The following is a 13080-nucleotide window of genomic DNA, read 5'->3' on the forward strand; positions in this document are numbered from 1 at the left end:
CGCACCTGTGGTTGCTGCTGATGGTGCCCAGGGTGCCAGCCTGAAATAGGCACTGGGTCCTGTGAGCCTGGCCCATCACTTGGCTCCTCACAGCCTGAATTTCCTCCTCTGGACATCATGCCCGGAGGTGGGGCTGCCTGGGTGGCCTCTCTGGCGTTGCAGTCCAGCCCTGGGGCCCAGGGACACTGCTGCTCTGACCACAGCCACTGCCCCTCCCACTTTCTCCCCAGGTGCCGCCACAGCCTCGGCCCCCGTCAACCCCTTCCAGGTTAACCAGCCGCAGCCACTGACGCTGAACCAGCTGCGGGGGAGCCCAGTGCTAGGGGGCAGCGCATCCTTTGGGCCCAGCCCAGGCGTGGAGCCTGTGGCCTCCATGACCTCTGTGGCCTCCCACCCAGCACTGGGGGCCAGCAGCTCCTCCCTGCCGCCGCTGGGCCCTGCTGCGATGAACATGGTGGGCAGCCTGGGCGTACCCCCGTCAGCAACTCAGGCCACCGGCACAACCAACCCGTTCCTCCTCTAGTGCCAGGCTGGGACCCGTGCAGAGCATCCATGCCGAGGACGCCGAGCAGGGACTGTTGCTTGTGGAAGGGGTCGGGGAGCAGGGGGATGGGTGTCATGGTGTCCCGTCTGGCTTCCTGAGCAGAGGGTGTCTCTCTGGTCCCGGGCCTCAGTCTGAGGGGCGAGTGGTGGCAGCAGACAGAGGCATCACACAGCATGCAGGTCCCCTGACCCAGCCTGGCCACCGTGCTGCCTCCGTGGGGGTCTGCCAGCTCTTGGGGGCTTGGCCAAGGCGGTGGCCATGTGCAGTACCAGTCCAGCCTCAGCCCAGGGTCTCTGGGACACCCTCACCCGGGACCCAGCCCCCACCCCCAACCCCGGGGACACCCTGGGCAGCCCCAGGCATGGACTGGATGGAGTACCGGTGCCCTCAGACACTGACCTTTTGGGGACGCGGTTGTGCGTGTTTTACTTTTCTTTGACTCATGCGTGAGTTCAAAGTGAACGCCACCACCGTGGAACAACTCTTGAATTAAATCCACTAGAGAAGCTTTAAACTAACTTGAGCGTAGCCCTGCCACGTGCTCCATGCTTGTATGCGTTTGCACAGATTTTGTTTAGTACAGTTTCATATTTGAGTTTGCAGAATTATCAAATAGTCTTTTTTTGGCTAATATTTTTATAACGTGGTTCTTATTTAACTGTCTAGTTTTGATAGAATTTACCAGGTCTGGCTGAATTAAGATATTGGCAGTGTCATGTTAGTGGTTTAAATTCTCTTATTTATGGTTTTAACTGTAAAAAAATTTAAATACGAAGAGACAAAAAAATGCCTTATGGAAAAACTAAAGCAAATTCTTTATAGGAAAAATATGGGAATTTGATTACACATAAAAGATGATATTTAAAAAAAAAAGAAAAATCTACAATAGTAACAAAAAATTGTAGCCTCCAGTTGCCTTTTCCTTTAATTCCCTTTTTTGGTAAATTACCAAACTGACTTTCAGCCTTTTTGGCTAGATCCTAAGAGAGAGGCTATTTTTCTTACTGATGTACCAACATGAGGAAAGTTAAAAACAAAATCTAACATATGAATGTGACTCACCAGGTTTTATCAGCTAACTTCTGTGACTGAAGGCATGCAGTTAACAGGACTTGCGTTTACAGTAGAAACATGGAATGGAACCCTGTCTCTGTGACACCGCCCCCCCCCCCAACTCCATCCTCAGGGCAGAGGTGGGGACAGTGCTGGCAGCTTGTCAAGGGGCAGTGGGGCTCTGCTATGGCTCCTGGGGCAGCCCTAGGCTGACGGGCTGCGGCCCAGGCCTGGCTCCCACACACTCACCTGCCCTCCAGACACGTTGCGATGTAGAAATAACCATCTCTTTGGAGAGGAACAAAAATCACTCTTATACAGAAAAGATATTAACAAACATGCACTAATCTTACCTCCCTCTCCGTAGCTTCCTTTGTCCCACCCACCACAATTAAAAAAAAGTATTAAGTCACAAAGATCAGAAGAGACTCACTACTCCCCAGAGCAGGGACACTGGCCCCGAGTCCCATGTCTGGTAGCTGGCCTGGTGGGCACGTCAGCCTCCATCTCCACAGTGGGACGTCTCGCCTCTGGCACCAGGGGCAGTAACACCAGCTCCCTGTGCTTGCAGTGCTGGGCGTGGGAGGCTGACAGCACAGCCTGGAGGGCTCACCTTGCTGCTCCTCTCAGGGGCCACCTCCAGCCCACAGACTTGGGCTGGACTGTGGGCTCCAGTCATCAGGAAGGCCGGTCTGGCTCTCCTCTCCCAGCGGCCCAGGGGAGGGTGGGCTCGGGGCAAGATGCTCCCCCAGGGAGGGATGGGCTGACGCCTGCACAGGCGGCAGACCACACTACTGGGTGATGGGGCCAGCAATCCATCAGTAAGAGCCTGTCATGATGTGACGCGGGCCTCCGAGGCCCAGGCAGCCTCAACTCCCACCCCCGCTCAGACCCGTCCCCGGGCTCTTCCGCTGCCCGCTGCACTGATCATGAAGCCACTGGCACTGCCGAGTGTGGCACGTGTGCTATCAAGTGCCCCCTGCCAGGTGCCATGGTGGGGGTGTCGCCCAGCCCTTCTCAGTCCAGGGGCAGGTGGCTGGTGTCGGAACTCGTATTGACTGTTGATACTTATTTACTGTATAAATATAATTTATCATTTGTATCATGATGCGGTTTCTGGCTGTGTCCTTCCCCTGCCTCCACCCTCATCAATCCCGAAACATCGCAAGGGGCTGGCTCAGGAGCCAGTTCCCACCTGCACCCGGCTTGGTCACTGAGCTGGTCCCAGTGCCTGCGTGAGCCTGAGCATTGGGGAAGGAGTGGACTGGGGAGCTCCCGGGGGTACAGGTCAAGGTCATTAAAAGGGAGAGGCAGGAAGACAGGCCATGTCAGGGAGGGACCGTCCAGGTGGATGGGGATGCGTCAAGGGCGGCTGGAGTCTGGTGGCTGTGGGCTGGTCTGACAGCTAGGGGTGTGTGGGAGCTGGGATGGGGCCACGGGGGATGCGCCTGTGGAGCAGAAGTCAGAGCAGGAGAGGACTCATGCAGAGAAGGCCAGCGTCCTGCTGCCTGTTCCAGGGTGCACAATAAGTTGGGACAGGGGGAGTGGCCCTGAGCAGCATAAACTTCTGGTTTACGGAGGAACTGGGAGAATGTCAGGCCGGGGGCTCTGCTCAAATCCTGCCAAGGAGAGAACACTGGGCGAGCCCTGTGACCTGCCCGGAGGGCTCCCCTGAAGCTGCTGGTGGGCAGTCAGGTGGCCTGGCATTGGCCTAGGGCAAGTGGGTTCTCCCCCTGCAACACCACCCACCTGGGGAGGCTCTCAGCCTGTCCTGTCCAAGGGTGGCGGGCATCCATGGAACTGGAGCCATGGGGCATGGTCAGTGTGACACGTGCCAGGCACTGAGCGGGCAGGTTTTAGGGCTGAGCATGTCGAGGTTTGAGGGGCACGCAGCCGTGAGCCGTGGGATCGCTGTTGAGTCCAAGCTCATGTGCTGGTGGCCGTCCTGTGCAGCGTCCATAGGCGGTGCCCTCTGAGCTGAGGCCCGGGCCCTGCTCCCAGGGGATGTGCTGCAAAGGTCCGCGCAGCCCCAGCCTGGGCTCTGTGAAATGGTTACACTTTATTATACGGTCGCTGGGCAGAGGGCTGTTGCCTTCACCGGGGGAGGCCCTGGGGCGGGCTGGGCCCTGAGATGCCCTGCGTGTCCAGAGGCCCGGTGTCATAGCCCAGCTTCCTCATGTCTTTGGTCACCACGTTGAAGAGGAGAGTGACGAAGCCCTGGGATCGGACACGGGTCACTGGGGACAGAAGAACAGAGTCAGCAGAGCTGGATCAGAGACAGATCCAGGCTGCTTTCGGAATCTGCAGCCTCAGTGTTCCCTCCTGGAAAGTGGGGGCGACACTGCCCAGCCCGCATTCCTCCCTGGGAGAAGGGGCTGCCCTGGGGACGGGGTGATGGAAGTGGCAACCCCTCTGAGCTGGGCCCTGCTCCACCCATCTGACTCCTCAGGGCCCACCTGGTCCCTTCCAGGCCCACCCTGCCCAGGGTGAGGGGTGAACCTTTACCTTCCCGGCCTTCCCCCTGAGCCACCACTTTGGGGTCTGTGTACTCTGGCCGCCGTCCCATGAACCAGCTGGGAAGACAGGGGAGCAAATGAGCAAGGGAGCTCAGGGTCCTGCAGACATGGCATGAGTTCTCCCTCCAGCCCTTTCCCAGGGGCGGAGCCTCCCCACGCCACCCTCCTCCTCAGCTGGACGCCGTCCACAGGTATGGTCACTGTGGGCAAAAGCAGGGGGAGGGCTAGGGCTGGGAGGGTGCGTGGCCTGAACCCAGGGGGCCCCACCCCAGAGTCCGGCAGCCGCCCTTGGGGGTGGGCAGAGGAACAAGATCTGGGCTCTCCGCTGTTGTCCTAGTAGAGCGGGACCCGAGACAAGTCACTTCCCGACTCCGGGCCCTAGTGTTCCCAAGTGTCCTGGGGACGTGATCGCAGGCCCTACCTGACGGGGCTCTGGCCAAGACATCTGTGCCTCCCGCCTGGGCAGAGTGTCCTCCCACCTCACTCCCAATGGCAGGGAGGTGGCACTGGCCTGGCTCCTCTGCACCCACACAGACATCGAGGGATGTGGGCCACAGCGGGTAGGGAGGAGCCTCACTGACTGCACCTCAGTTTCCCCGTCGGAGGAGCAGGGCTCCACCTGTACCTGCCTCTCAGGCTGCACTAAGGGCCGAGCTGGGGAAGCAGCCCCACGGGCCAGCATGTGCCAAGCACAGACGCTGCTGCAGGAGCGCCACTCTGTCCTCGGGGCAGAGACGTGCCCGAGTCGCCCATGTGGTCGCATCTTGGGGAAACTTTGAGTATCAGATTGGAAGGGCTGAGTGATGGCCCCAGATAGGAGATTCTGTTGAGAGAACTTGACGTCTTCGGTTTTAAGCCACCACGTCCGTGGTAACTGGTCACAGCCACAGGAAACAGCTGCAGGGGATTGGGTAGGCAGCAGGCTGAGGAAGGGTGCCTGGGAGCAGAGCACCCAGAGAGGGGGTGCGTGGAGGGGCTGCTTGGCCAGCTTCTCAGCAGCCTCTCAGGGGCCCTGGCCTGCAGAGGTCCGTCAATCCAGCTGCTGCCCTGGGTTCCATCATCCAAGCTCACACAGTCCAGCCAGGGCAAGAGCGCCCCCCGCCCCCTCCCACCCAAGAAGAGCAGGAGACACCCCTGCTACCAGGTCAGCAGTGAGTTCTTCCCCAGCCAGAAGCCCCTCCCTCAGGGAGACAGCACACGGGGGCCCACAGTTCTCCCCTGAGCAGTGTGGACATGGCAGGATGTGTGGACTCACAAGGCCCTTGACACCCCGCAACTGCCCCGTGGGTGGTGATGTCACCTCCAGCAGACACTGGCCCCATCACAGTGGCTTCCAGAGGAGCTCCCAGGGGCAGCAAGCACCCAGCCATGCTTCCCAGGCCTCAGAGCTCAGGAAACCCTCCAGCCAGCAAGGCTCCGACCTTGTTCCCCTTGTCCTGCCCGCCCACCTGGCAGCTGAGCTGACTGTTCTCCATGCCTACCCCTGACAGCCAGCCAGGCCCACCCACCCTCCAGCTCCTGTTTGGATGAGGGAAGGGGCCAGAGGCCTCGGCTGGTCTCGCCCTGACCTGGTGTCCGGCCCCCACTGGCTGCGCTGCCAAGTCCACCACCCACTCCCTGTGCCTGTGACCTTCTCTGGGCTCTGCCACGACGGCCCCACCCTTGGCTCTAGGCCCTGCTCAGATGTCACCTCCTGGCAGAGGCCCCTCATGCAAAGGTATCCAGCATGACAAGGGGGGTGGGGGAATGTGACAGCCCTCCTTCCAACCACCTAGGCCAGGACGGGCGCCCCAGGGACAGCGGGGATAGGCGTCTACCCACCTGGTAAACTTTTGCAGTTTAGATGTAGATTCTGGGACAAACATGGGGATGGTCTTTTTGTGCCTGAAACAAATGTTTTCACAGCTGTGCTGAATCAAGGGAAAGTGCTGGAACTTTCTGAGCCTCCAGTGAGGGGCGAGCTGGAGTGCCCAGAGGTCAAAGCTGAGGCCTCTTCCAGGGCCAAGTTCCTGAGAGCCCTGCCTGTTTTCAAGGGCCAGAGGATGTGAGGGTTCAGACACCAGCCCTGGCTCGGCTGTGCCCTCACAGGGTCTTGCCTTTCCCCAGTGTCCCCCTGTGCTGCCATCCTCCAGGCCCAGCCCGGATACCTTTCCTCCAGGAAGCCCGTAGCAGCCCCCAGGGTCCCACCCACTGTGATCAGCAAGCGGGTCCTGTCCCAACACCTCTTGCTGCCTGCTGTGCCTCCTCCCTCTGCCCCCTCTGACCTAGTCCAGCTCCTTAGGGCCCGCCTGGCCTCCCTGTGCCCAGAATGTCCTGTCTGCACCGTGTCTACATCTGTCACTGGGCTGGATAAGACAGAGCTGCAACTCTCCACCCCTGCCCACTACTGGGAGCTGCCGAGGGCAGGGCCCTGAGCTCACACGTGTCTGACACAGCGTCCTCAGGCCAGCAGGGTTGCGCACAAAGGTGGCAGCTGGGCAGGCTCTCAGGAAGGAAAGAAGGAATGAGTGTCTCAACTTCAACCCCTGAGGCCTCTTGAAGCCCAGGACCCCCCACACCCCTGCTTCCTCCCAGATGGGGCTGCGCCCCGACCCCTGCGAGGCCCCATCCACTCCCCACCTCCAGGTGGGTTCCTCTGGATAGGAGCCCAGCAGAAGGTGCCCACCTCCCAAATCTGCACAGCCAGCGGCCCAGGGAGTACATTGGAGGGAGGACCTACCGGCCAGGTGAGAGGGGCACGTGCACTGCCCCATATCCTCGGACCACGTCATTTCCGAACACGTCTGGCCCGTACACGCTGAGCACGATCTGTGGCCCTTTGAACGACAAGGCAGGGTTCAGCCCGTGGGGAATCCTGGGAAGAGCAGGGCAGAGAGCAGGGCCGCAGTCCTTGAAGCCCCCAGGTGTGGGGTTGATGGAGAATGGGGTGGATGTGGGGACCCCCCAACCCGCACCAGGGGCTTCTGCCACCCAGGATTCAGGAGGCGGGCAGAATCTGGCAGCTGGCCAGTACTGGCCAATGCCCTGCGCAAGATGCTGTCTGATTCCGCTGTCCACAGACCCAGGAAGTCAGCAGGCATCCAGGTGTGAACGGGTGGGGTCTGGTCCTGGGACCTCTTTTTCTGAGGGGGCATCAGACTCGGGCCAGTGGGGCGGGTTCTCGGAAGGGTGGTGTGCGGTCCGGTTCAGGAGGACAGAGGGGAAGCAGAGGCCTGCACACCCTTCCTCTGGAATCCTAAATTCCCAGTATTCCCGGCGGGCAGTCCTGCCCCCTGGAGGCCCAGAAGAGAACTCCCTCCGCTCTGGGCCACTCTGGTGGAGGCAGGAAGTGGGGCGCAGCCAACCCACAGGAAGTACTCCTGGGGCGGGAGAGGGCCGTTCAGAGATTGTCACTGCTTTTCCTAAGGTTTCACCACCAAAGCAAGTGTTCCCAGCCCGGTCCTTTGGTTCTGCCTGTGTTCTGAACTTTGTACCATGGGAATGGAACAGTGCATAGATAACTACTTTCAGCCTCTTGGGCTCAAGTGTTCACGAGATGTAACCAAACCATGTCACCTACAGGGTCTGCTTGACTTGGTCCCAGCTAGCGTGTCTGTGGGGCACAGAGTCAAGCAGGGGCTTGACACATGTTCCCCCAGCTGCTTCCCTGGGGCGCAGCACCCACTCCGGCCTTGTTCCCTGAGCCAACGCTTGGCACCCTTCACCACAACTTGGCATCCTCAAGCTTCCTGATTGGGCTGTTCTGGTGCCTGCACTGTGGCCACTCACTTTAGCTCTTTTTTTCTTATACGACTGTATTTATTTTTGACTGCGCTGGGTCTTCATCACTGTGAGCTTTTCTCCAGTTGTGGCGAGCCGGGCTGCTCTTTGCTGTGACATGTGGGTCTGTTCACTGTGGCGGCTTCTCTCACTGCGGCGCACAGGCTCTAGGGCTTTAGAAGCTGTGGTTCCCGGGCTCAGTAGTTGTGGGGCAGCATGTGGGATCTTCCCGGACCAGGGATCGAACCCGTGTCTCCTGCACTGGCAGGTGGGTTCTCTACTGAGCCACCAGGGAAGCCCCTCACTTTAGCTTTCATTTGCATTTTCCTTAATTGTAACTGTTCTTCCTAAAATAAACCTGAGGCCTTGTCCTGTTTCTTGGTCACTCAGACCACTCTCAAGTTCCCTTGCCCCTCCTGCGCTGCCCCTTGTCATGAGCCAGCTGTCTGCACAGGTTCAGTTCTGCCTGGGGCTCCGTATGGATCTGTCTGTCCTGGCGCCCTCCTCACTGTGCTGTGTAATTACAGCCTGGCATCTGGCCGACAAAAATCTCGACGGGCATCTCCATCAACTCTGCCAGAATCGGCAAATGCTCCCGGGGGGAGTGGGGGCGGGGCCTCTCTGGAGCCCTGCTTTGCTTCTGGAGCTCGGCAGCTAAAGTTCCATGCTCTACTGCCTGTCTGATGCCTTCATGTGGTTATTTTCTGGTTTTGCTTTTAAGTACTTTATTCATCTGTCCTCAGCAGCAGAAGATTGGTATGTTACCTAGTGCTGTCTTCCAGGAAGCCAATGGGAGTTTCTTATTCATGGACAGCAGCCGTCTTGCCCAGGAGGGTCACCGGGCAGCCTCTGCTCTAGACCTGCGATCCCAGACCCTCCACACCCGCTAAGCCTGGGCACCAGCCGCATACAGCATGAAGGCCTGGACTGTGAAATCAGATCCATGCTCAGCTGCTCGAGGTGAAGCTGAAAGCAAATTATGCCACTGTTTTGAGTCTTGGTTTCCTAAAGAGAAGACATGGGAAGAAGCCTGCCTTCTAGATAGTATCTCACAGTTCGGCCAAGCCCACATGTGGAGAGCATGCACAGCTCTATGAAGCGAGCCAGGCTTTGCACGCAGCTAGCACTAATTAAGTGACAGTGATCACTGAAGACCAGGTACAGTGGACAACAAACCCTGCAGACACTGGCAAGGAGAACTTTGGGAGGTCAGAGGTAGGACGAGGGCCGGGTGCCCATGGCAGAGAGAAGGGCCTACCCCTGGCTCAGAGCAGGGTCTTGGAGGAGAAACAGGGGGCTCGGGTCTGGCAGGAGCACAGTAGTGATGGATGGGGGAGAGCCGCTGAGGGGCCAGACTGCTGAGCCCCAGACACCAGGCTCTGCCCTTTGCAGGCAGTCACTGCCCAAGGTTTCAGGCTGGACCTCAGCAACTTCCTTAGAACCTCGGAAAGGTCAAGTGCACACAAATAAGTGGGAAGGAGGGGAAAACAGCCAGGTGTCTGAGAGCACCTGACAAGGCTGGTAGAGGGCCCCAGGGATGGGCAGGGAGGCCTGCAGACTCACAGCCATAGGGGTTGGTGCTCTTAAAGGTGACATCGATGGGGAAGTTCCACACCAGCGCCCGCCTCGCATCTTGGCTCTTAGAGGTGATCTGTGAGATGCCCTCCTCCAGCCCCTGCAAGGACAATGACAGTGACGACCAGTGACAATGACTAGCTCCAGGCTGCCACGCCCTCCCACCCCACCCTCAAGGTGGCAGCTGAGAGCTGTTTTCATCACCATCTTCTGCCAAACAAAGGGACCTAAGATGTCACAGAGTGGCTCCTAGGTCTTTGAGGGTTTCTATCCACTAGGGCCTGAAACCTTGAGGCCCCTCCCCTCTCTAGGTGCTCAAGCTCCACCTGCACCTCCTGCAAAGGAGGGGACAGTCCAGCAGGCTGTTGCCCTCTCCTCTGTCTTTCTGCCTGGCTAGTTTATTCTACAGCCTTCCACTTGGCCCATCCCCCTGCTTCCTTCAGCTCTACGCTCAGTTACGGTCTTAAGGAGGCCTTTTCTGGCCTCTCATCCCTCCCCTTCCTGCCTTCACTTTCCCCTCAGCACTGCTACTAGCCAACAGCCTGGAGCATTTGCTGCCCTGTGTCTGTCTCCCTCTCAGGCACGTGGCCCCAGCAAGGCTGGGCTGGTCTGGCTTTGTTCACTGCAGGGCAGGGCCCGGGAGTGACCACAGCCTTAGGGGTGGATCAGGGATCTCTGCATTCTCTGCCCTGGCTTCACTGGGAACAAACTCCTGAACTCTTAACTGGTTCTGAACTGGGAGGGGAAAGGGTGCGATGGAGCCTTCAGAAACCCCTCCAGTCACAAAAGCTGTGAGTCTGGGAGGCCATAGGGCCCAGCTTACCGCTGTGGGGGCCCAGTCCTGGCCGTACACGAAACAGTACTTGCAGTAGAGGTCGTCATACTCAGGAAACTGTGGGAATAAGCACACACAGCTTCTGCTCACAGGGACGCATGTTGTGACCACCTGCTGGCTAGGCGGGTGCAGCCACCAGCAGCTCTGGACATGAGGCACCTGGGGGGCGGGGGCTGAGACAGCAGGGGGCGTGGATACGTTCATTGGAGGGTCTGGGCCCAAGATGTGGAATAGTCCAGGGCCACTGCTGCCCCCAGGCTTTTGCTTAGGCTCTGACATCTGTACGACATGCCCTTCTCATTCCTTCACCTGGAGTATTCCTGTTCACCCTTCAAAACTGACATTTTGGGGAGCCTGCCCTGACTCCCAGGCTGTTGGAGCCACATCCCAGCTTCCACAGCCCCTGGTGCTCCATTACAGCACTGACCATGTTTATTTCTCTCAGCTCCATTAGACTGTGAACATGGGACAGGTGTGTGGGCTTTCTGTGTCCCTAGCACCTGGCGGCAGGGTGGGCACAGGAGGGTCTAAGGAATGGTGCTGAAGTGAAAGATCTAGAAGACAGGTGCTCCCAGAACACAGGGCTTGGTGGGAGCTGACAGCCGGCAGAGCAGCCCTGAGCAGAGGGGAGGAAGAGTGGGGATGAGGGGCTGCTGAGAACACAGGCACATGTGACCCAGCCTAGCTGAGGCGCCTGCTGGGATAAAGCAGAAGAGGGGAAGCTGGCTTTGGGCACCAGGCCAAGAGGGAGGTGGGCAGGGTGGGAGCGTGGGGCAGCAACCCTGATGAAACAGAAAGGCGAGAGATCCCCACTAACAGACCCCAAGGGGCTTTACCTAGACCACCTCGGTTAGTCCTCACAATATAATCATAATATTTTAAAAACAGCCTGGAAAGGCAAGTCCAGCAAAGCTTTGACATCAGACCAGGTTTCAAATTCGTTTTGCCACTTCCTTTGAGCAACTTCCCATCTGTAAGATGGGGGTGCACGTAATACTTACTTCACAGAGTTGTGAGGACTGGCTGAGAGGGGCTGGGCAAAAAGACAGGCATATATCATGTCTTACAGTAATAACAAACGGTTCTTAGGACGTGCAGGGGACTGGAAAGCACTGTCCCCTTCCGTCGGACACACACACCCTCTGAGTCAGGACAGCTGCCACCATCGCTGTGTCAGACCAACCCGCGCCGGAGAAGCTGAGGGTCGCGGGGTGGATGGAGGCCCCTGCCCTAGTCTTCACGCGGGCCGGGCCGATTCTGGCCTCGGCCTAGCTCAACCCTCCAGGCCTATTTCCACCGCACTTCGTGGCGGAGGGTCCGCGCGACCTCTCGCCAAGCCTGTCACGCTGGCTCCCTCCCCCGAGGTTCGACCCTGGAGGACTCACGGCCGCTCACCTGGGCGCTCTCCACCTGCCCGTTGACCATGAGCAGGAAGACGCTGGGGCCCGCGGCCGCCATAGCCGGGCCGCGCGGTTGCTAGGAGGCGCCGGGTTGCCCTGGAGACGACGGCGTGGCGCACGGGACAAGTTTCAGGGAAGCGGGAGCTTCGGGAGAGCGTGCACAAGGCGGCGGCGCGCAGACGCAGTCGGAGGGGCGCGGTGGGAGGCGGGGCTCAGCCGTCCGGTCAGTCTGAGCGGCGGTCGGCTTAAGGACACCCGAGCGAGTGTGGCTGGTGGTGCGGGACCCAGGCCATCGCCGGGGAATATGTGTCCGCTCAGACCCGGCCCCGCCGGACCCAAGGGCGGCCCTGAAGCCGGGGCGCCGACCACCGCGCTGCCAGCTGGAGCGTGTGACTGGAGCCCGAGGCCGCCGAGGGGCGGGGAGTCCGGCCGCGCTTCCGAGAGTCCCCGTGGGGCCAGCAGCTCCCTGCCTCGGTCGACAGATGCTGCCTCGTGCTTTTTGAGACCCTCTCCTCCCAAAAGCTTATTAGACAAACCGGGGAGGGACCTGAAAGGTCCTTAAGCCCAAGACGGCAGGTCTCCGCGTGACGCGGGAAAACCGGCCTCTGAGTGGCCGTCCCGGCACCTTGCCGGCGGGGAGGGGCGAGCCCGCAGGGCTCCGCCGGGACGCGATCCGCGGGGCTCGGCGGCCCGCTCTCAGCGCTCACTACTGTTCGCTTTTGCATATTGATTACTGTGGCAGCTCCTGCCAGTGCTGCCTCTCCCCCCAGCCCAACGCCACGAACACCGGGGCTGGGCCAGCCTGGTATCCCGGTTGCCTGAGCATTGGTGGAGTGGATGGATTATTGAATACGTCTCCGTTGCGCAATATCAAAGCTATGGTTTTTCCAGTAGTCATGTATGGATGTGAGAGTTGGACCATAAAGAAGGCTGAGCGCTAAAGAACTGATGCTTCCGAACTGTGGTGTTGGAGAAGACTCTTGAGAGTCCCTTGGACGACAAAGAGATTCAACCAGTCAATCCTAAAGGAAATCAGTCCTGAATATTCATTGGAAGGGATGATGCTGAAGCGGAAACTCCAATACTTTGGCCACCTGATGTGAAGAACTGACTCATTGGAAAAGACTCTGATGCTGAGAAAGATTGAAGGTGGGAGAAAACAGGGATGACAGAGGATGAGATGGTTGGATGGCATCACTGACTTGATGGACATGAGTTTGAACAAGCTCCAGGAATTGGTGATGGACAGGGAGGCCTGGCATACTGCAGTCCATGGGGTCACAAAGAGCCAGAAACAACTGAGCAACTGACCAACAGGCGTTGCGCAAAAGAGGAAGCAGATTCAGAAGCAAGGTGACTGGGACTCAGTCAGCTGTAGGTACAGAGCCAAGCGAGGAC

General features: G+C 59.0%; 2 protein-coding genes across 8 annotated transcripts in view; one reads left to right on the forward strand and one right to left on the reverse strand.

The window, feature by feature from the left end:
• EPN2 (epsin 2) overlaps positions 1 to 2705 on the forward strand; it is a 51999-nt gene extending 49294 nt beyond the window's left edge. For all 7 annotated transcript variants that reach the window (XM_065908675.1, XM_065908673.1, XM_065908677.1 and 4 more), the window contains one exon: positions 231 to 2705. In XM_065908675.1, coding sequence (XP_065764747.1) covers positions 231 to 523 — 293 coding nt within the window. In that variant the 3' untranslated portion in view covers positions 524 to 2705. The remainder of the gene's footprint in view (positions 1 to 230) is intronic.
• On the reverse strand, positions 2693 to 11824 carry B9D1 (B9 domain containing 1). Its single transcript, XM_065908681.1, has 7 exons — positions 11678 to 11824; positions 10271 to 10339; positions 9436 to 9547; positions 6833 to 6929; positions 5935 to 5997; positions 4103 to 4170; positions 2693 to 3834 (listed from the first exon to the last, which is right to left on the reverse strand). The coding sequence occupies exons 1-7, from the start codon at positions 11738 to 11740 to the stop codon at positions 3692 to 3694; spliced, it is 615 nt and encodes a 204-aa protein (XP_065764753.1). The 5' UTR covers positions 11741 to 11824; the 3' UTR covers positions 2693 to 3691.
• Positions 11825 to 13080: the final 1256 nt, after the last annotated feature.

The sequence above is a fragment of the Muntiacus reevesi genome, chromosome 18 (genome assembly GCF_963930625.1).
Source record: "Muntiacus reevesi chromosome 18, mMunRee1.1, whole genome shotgun sequence".
Lineage (NCBI taxonomy): Eukaryota > Metazoa > Chordata > Mammalia > Artiodactyla > Cervidae > Muntiacus > Muntiacus reevesi.